The sequence below is a fragment of the Barbatula barbatula genome (assembly GCF_947034865.1).
Source record: "Barbatula barbatula genome assembly, chromosome: 5".
Lineage (NCBI taxonomy): Eukaryota > Metazoa > Chordata > Actinopteri > Cypriniformes > Nemacheilidae > Barbatula > Barbatula barbatula.
In genome coordinates this window covers 23,426,075-23,432,882 of record NC_136769.1, presented here as the reverse complement: position 1 = coordinate 23,432,882, position 6,808 = coordinate 23,426,075, and the positions used below count along the sequence as shown (strand labels likewise).

Below are 6,808 nucleotides of genomic sequence, written 5' to 3'. Positions count from 1 at the left end.
GCGTGGATGATATTTGAGCACATAAACTCTCAAAGGGAAACTGAGCATTTCAGTCACATGACCAAGGTAGCATAGGTTTTTTGTCATTCATTTATGTTCCATACATTAATATATTTCATACCTTTAAATTTGAATGTCTTATGACATTTGATAAACAAGAATAGATGTCCATGATAGACATTGAAATTGCTTTACAATAAAAAATATTAAAAGATGTCTCTAGAAGTTCCCTGTAAAACCAATTCCATAAAAAATATATTAAATTGTTCATGTTTATGCTGTTATGCTCTGAATATATATTTTGTTGAATCGTATTTCTTCAACCCTGCTCCCTGAGGTCCCCTGTCACAAACAAAGTTTAGTTCAAATCTGCTCCAATATACAGTACCTGTCAAATAGCCAAGTGTTTGGGGGTAAAAAACCTAAGATGAAGAACTTTTGTAGTGTTCATCTGTGGTTTAGGGGTAAAATACCCAACTGGGCCAATGAGACTACAAGAAGAGAAACATCGAATGAAATATTGTGTATTTAAGTATTATTGGTTTAACCTTTTATAATAGTCTTGAGGGATGCTGTGAGGCTTGTTCATATACAGTGCTAGTAGGATCATGTTTGGCACAGGCCCACTGTAAAACTGTCTATTACTTTTTTGCTTAATTTATAAAGACAATATTATAGGATTGAAAACAGCTGTGCTAAATCTAACAATAGCAAACATGATACCAAGAATATTTCAAGGATGATCACACAACAGACTTAAATGGAAGTGTAAATGAATGTGTGTCACAGTTCACTAGGCAGTGTTTTCCCTGTGGAGCACTTTGGGCTTTCCTCTGGCAGTCGTTGCAGGGCCCAGAACAACCCCAGAATCACACATGTGGCTTTCTTACCATTTGTCTTTTTTTGTTCATATTTAGTTTGTGGTAATTTAAGGGAAATGTGCACCCTGTGATGTTTTAAGAGTGCAGACAAGACAAATGAACATCTTAAAAGCTCACACCGGCTAGTAAAGCTAGGTTCTTGTGAAGTGTTTTCAGATTGACGCTGGTCTAATCTTTGCGATTTACTGGGACAAATGTTTCTTTGTGTAGGCTATTGACATTGTTTAAATGAGTACGTATTAGAAAAATCTTCATCTGAGATGTATTTCAAGAGTCTTAAATCTCTGAAATACACCTGCTGATTTGGATTGTTGGTATCAACACAATGCACTGTGCCAACACATGAGCTGCATTGCCCTTCAGATGGATGGTTTTATCAATTCAGCACTTACAGGATTTGCATGGATCCAAATAGCATGGGAAAAACATGCATTGATAATTTTGTCAAAAGAACTTAAATGAATAAAACCTCATAAAGCATAAATGTAGAATGTGCACAGATCGAGAAGGACGCTTGAATGGCAAGGATGGGGTTAATGAAGACAGATGACGTCAGAATTCGCGTGCAAAATGGTTGAGAGACTTAAGACCTTTTAAATACACATCTCTGGTACACGAAGTCTGTGATAAAAGACACAATGTGACTTTTTATTAAAGCAATCAGAACATTGGTCTGAAGACTACATCAAGTTCCTTGCAGGCTGTTTGTTCCTGGATGAACATCTACTGTATACAGTTAAATTCTTAAAAATAAGATAAATTATTAAGAATCTAAAATAATCAAATTACAATACTTATATAATAAATAAATATATAATAACTACACATAACTAATTGAAACTAACTAATATTTAAGTTTGTTTCATCAACCACATTTACATTGAATGATAATAAATGTTGTTTCAAATGAAACAATATAAACGGTGCAATAAAACACAAGTCCAACACATTTCTGGCTTAGACAGCAGCTGCATTTTGTTACATAAACTTCAAAATAACCCTTGAACAGATAAATACAAGCACTTCACTGGTATAGAAATTGTATTTTTAATATACAACTAATATACAAATAAATGACTTGCTGCCATATGAAACCACTATATAAATGATGTAACATAATGACACCAACATTGTTAATTATGCTAAAGACAATTGTCAATAAGAATAGAGACATCAAGATGCATTTAAAATACTTTAATTTCATTTAAGCTATAACATTTCTGAATATTATACACGGCATAGTTTCATAATTACAGATTTATTGTCCGATTTAATATAAATGACATCCACACTTGTTTTGTAACTGTAAGGACTGGGTCATTAAATATAGAATTATATATTTTGTTTCTCCAGACGTGTAACTCACTATGACAAAAGGCGATGCAGGAAAAAAAGTGCAATACAAGCGTTTCTCTTAATGTAGACGTGTGGCTGGAATACACAACACAAGACTTTTAAAACCTCTTTAAACTAGAATTCACACACTTGCAGACTTTTTGAAAGTTTCAGATAGAAACACACTAACTGATCAAATCTGCAGACTGGCACAGACTTTCTGCAACAAGGTCTTGTATTGTATTTTAGCCTTCACTTTAGTGAGAAATTAAGTTCCAGAATTAAAAATAAATACAATCTCTATATAAACATTTTTAGGAGCCAACGAAAATGGCAACAAATGATTATACTATTAATAAAATATGTTTAAGATAAATGTGTTATAATTCGAATCACAACTAAACCAAGCATTTGTCCTATAAATGACACATTTCTAATTGAGCTTTATGTACGTGTCTGGTAACGTTACATTTTCTCCTTTCAAAATTAAACAATATACAACCCCCCCCCCCCCCCCCCCTCTTACCAGAGTAAACAGCCATCAGCGCCTGTGATTATAGCAGACCTGTGGGTATTTCTTCAATACCCTTCACATAACGCACATTTGTTTCTTTAATTCTCCGTCTTCCGAGTGCAGCTCCAGGGCCATTTAACTTCAGCCTTGTATCCATGTGCGCCTCGAAACGGTCCCATCTAACCCAGGGGCGCCTTGAAACCGCACATCCAGTTCTTTCTTTTTTCAGATAAGCAAACGCAGACTGGCGAGCAGCCAATCAGAGTCTTGTTTACACGCGTCGAGTCACTGTCACCCTGCCAACCAATCAAATCCTTCAATGACTGGAGCGTGTTTTTTAAAGGAGTATTCATGAACTGCAGCCTGTCTGTCTGCCTCAGAACGAACAGTTCATGTATATCTATGCATTACTATGGCAGTACATATTACGCTTTAGTTCTCATTTAACATATGTTTTAATACACAAAAAATCCCCAATTGCTCATTTAGTATTCACCAAAATCATAAAAATATAACGTCGTCCGCATCGTATTTAAACTTTTGTTAAATGGTTTTGCTTTATAACGATAATCTACTTAAGATAACACGTTTCTACATTGTAGACAGAAACTTAAAAAAATGACGCTTTACGGGTCTATAAAATGTCGAGATGCGTCTTACGCTGTTCGTGTAAGCCTCAGTTTACTTGCACTATTACAGTATATTAGAAAGCACGATACCTACACAGGAAAAGGTCTGATCCATCCCTGCTAGACACCGTATACGGCAGTGCGGCTACATAAGGCGGAAAGGATTGTTCCGGATCGGAAGAAATATTTGATGACATGCTCGAGCAATATCTCAGCCGTTCGCGATTTGCTTGAATTTGCCGCTCGCCTCATTGCTCGGTCTATCCATGTCGAATTTCTATTGGTCTCCTATTTCGACCAATCAGGGAGCGGAGTGTCCCTGGGCGAGCTGAGCTAGCTCAGTATCATAAGCGAAACTGACCAATGAGCGTGTGTGTTTACTCTCTCTGAGCTGAGACGCGAGATCGGCGCTGGGCGAGAGCATCGCCGTGTGGAGACTCGATCTGTGACTCAGTGGCCTGTGGAAGCCCGACACCGGCGAGCGACAACTGATACAAATCCTGTGATGGAAAACTAGGACTGAAAAATGCTTTTTAAATACGCGGCATAATTGTTTTGAATACATATTTTTTTCATTATTATTAAAATAATTTATTGTTATGCAAGGATATAACATACCAGTAAGTAATTCATTTTATTTTTATGTCACGGTTGTGTTTACCTTACTAAAAGCTAAAAGGAACCTTAAAAACACTTAAACTAATTATAAATATAGGGCCTTTGACTGAACATCTACAAATGTTATTTTGTATTAACAAATGAATATATGTCAATAGTTACAGCTCTATAGCCCGAACTGTTCGGTTTCATTCAACGATTTCCTTCCTTTAGCCAATATGCAATTTGTCAAAGTAAACTTTGTGAAATAAATCCGGCGAGGCCTCCATTTACCACTCTTTACGTTATTTTAATTTCTTGTTATACATTTAAAATAAAATATGAAACAACGTGTGTAAAGGACATCTGAAAAATTAGCAGTGTTTTCTGCCCGCTAAATAATATTTCTTAGACGTGCAAATTAAATATTTTTGTCATGTTAATATTGCGATTTTCTTAATCCTTTTTTTATCGCAGTGTCTCATTTAAAGCACAAGATAAAGAAGCGTGCAACATCCAGATGTCAAATATTAATTTGTTATCATATTCAGATGGCTGTGTTTCTTCTTCGATCAATAGGCCCAATTATTTGTAATGATCAATGCTGATTAATTTCAAATCTGCATGTGAGGGGCTTTTTCACTGCTGGGTCCGAGCATCGCGTTCTTCCAATCGAATACATTACCGACATGCAACCCATTCATTTAAAGCGAATTGTTTTTGTTCGATGAGCACAAGGTAGTGTAGGCTATTTACTTATGCATTTTAGTCGCTCTGACATACAAACACAGACATTCTCGAGCATTTTACTTAATGCATTGTCATGCACGAGACAAAAACAATTGGCTTCTTTACCTCGAGATTATGCAAATATTGACGCCATTCGCGAGATTCGGTCGTCTGTGTAAAGCAATAAAGCCTTCAATCGCATGTAAATAGTTGAATGAAAACAAAGCACGCAGTGTGGGATAGAATGCGGTGAGCTCGAAATGGGCGGCTGGTTTGGAGGATTGAGGCTGTACGGTAATGGCTGACGGAGAGCACGCAGTCCTTGCAAGGGAGACAAAAGCTGCTTTGCTGTAAGGCCAGTTTGGGTTGTATACATGGCCTTCTACAGCAGCATTCGAAATAAATAAAAGCACTTAGTTTTATATGTGCCTGTATTTGGTCAACTTTACGTGACTGATAATAGTTTGCGCGTATTCATTGGGGAAAATGTTTAAATAAGTGTCATTCTGCCTTTATTAAATGCATCAGTGTAGACCGGAGATTGCACAAAAGGCTTGTGAAGAAAACATCCATATATTTGAATAAAAATCGAATATTGGTAGAAACTCGAATGTAGGTTTTGTTGTGTTATTTTTTGGCTATAACTTTACCAATTTAAAGCTAAATCAAGTCTACAAAATAAGAGGGAATTGCAGTAGTGACACACGCACACACTCCCACACATATGCCAGTGTTGGGCCTTACACAAAAAACCTCACAAAATGAACAAATATCTATATTGTTTTTACATGAATAATTGGCTACATTTATAAAAAAAATATTTAATGTTTGTTCATTCAGAGGCAGTCTTATTATTCTACTAGATATAAATAATAATTATATACTAGATGGCATGAAAAAATAATAGCAAAAAAATGCCACATTTATTCCTGCAATATTATAGAGTTAATAGCATGAATCAAATACATCTATAAATAGTGTAGCTTATTTTTTGTTCTAACTACGTCAAAAGGGAATGGGGGTCGATGTAGCTTGTCGTCGTGTGTATGCATGAATGTCTATGCACAGCCTAATGCCTTAAACATTCTAGGATTTTGTATCTGTGTTTGGAAAGGTGCGCATCATCTACAGGCCTTTTCAACCACTAGCGTGTAAGTTGCGGTTCTGTCGCAACTCTTTTACACCAATTTAAACGCGTCTTTTCAAAACAATGGGCTTTCTTTTAAAATAGAAAATGAAGATTTAGGTTTACGTTTACCGCAGTTTTCATTCACGTGATAGCTCAACGCTATAGCTGTCATCGTTTGTTATACTGATGTATTGTCGTTTCTTCTGTCTTTGTAGAAAAGATGATTGGGAACTTCTGCATGAGCACGAGAGGCGGCCTTCCCACTAAAACCAACACTGACGGATTACAGTATTCAGGTTTCATGTGATTTCCGCTTGACTTTTGGATTATATCGGCTATATTCTCCGGGATGGAGGGTCGTGATTTCTCCGCTCCAGCGCACCTCCTTTCGGAGCGGGCCACGCTGGTGCATCGCGCCGCCTCTCGCATCTCCTCCGGCGGCCACGGCTCCGTGCAACACACGCCTCATTTTCCAGCCGGGAAATATTATCCGTCTCACTTACCAATGGCGGCGCATTCAGGTCTGTTGCGCTTTACCTTCGAACGTTTGCTTTTGTGTATTTAATATCGTCTGATATTTTTCGCACGATTTTAGAGAACTGTTCACGTTGCTGACCGAGGATCGCTCGCATGCGATACATTTGTTGGAGGCTGTACGTCAACGCTGTGTTATGTGGGAAGATTTCGAGAAACCTTTTTAATCTCTAAATAAGAGATAATGTTTGATGTCTCGTTTGTTCTGCTCGTGTCCTTGCTGATAGTTGATCAACAGAGTTGACCAAAAAGGTTGAAAATCCCTGTGTCTACGTTAAACGGGCAGTGTCTGCTGTCACAGGGGCATCTATCAACATTCATCCAATGTGTTGCTGTAATGCTGTCTATGGAGCAGTGTAATATAGCCTGCGTGCGTACTGCCCTCGCACAAAATATATACAGTGAAGGCATTCTAGAATATGCTTTTGCAATGTTTGACTATCAGTTGTTCTTTTGCCAT

The 6,808-nt window shown here is 37.2% G+C and overlaps 1 protein-coding gene across 1 annotated transcript in view; it reads left to right on the top strand.

The window, feature by feature from the left end:
* The first annotated feature begins 3,752 nt into the window (after positions 1-3,752).
* The window catches only part of bahcc1a (BAH domain and coiled-coil containing 1a), a 65,899-nt gene continuing 62,843 nt past the window's right edge, over positions 3,753-6,808 (top strand). Inside the window, exons 1-2 of the mRNA XM_079456905.1 lie at positions 3,753-3,979; positions 6,030-6,335. Coding sequence (XP_079313031.1) covers positions 6,164-6,335 — 172 coding nt within the window. The 5' untranslated portion in view covers positions 3,753-3,979; positions 6,030-6,163. The remainder of the gene's footprint in view (positions 3,980-6,029; positions 6,336-6,808) is intronic.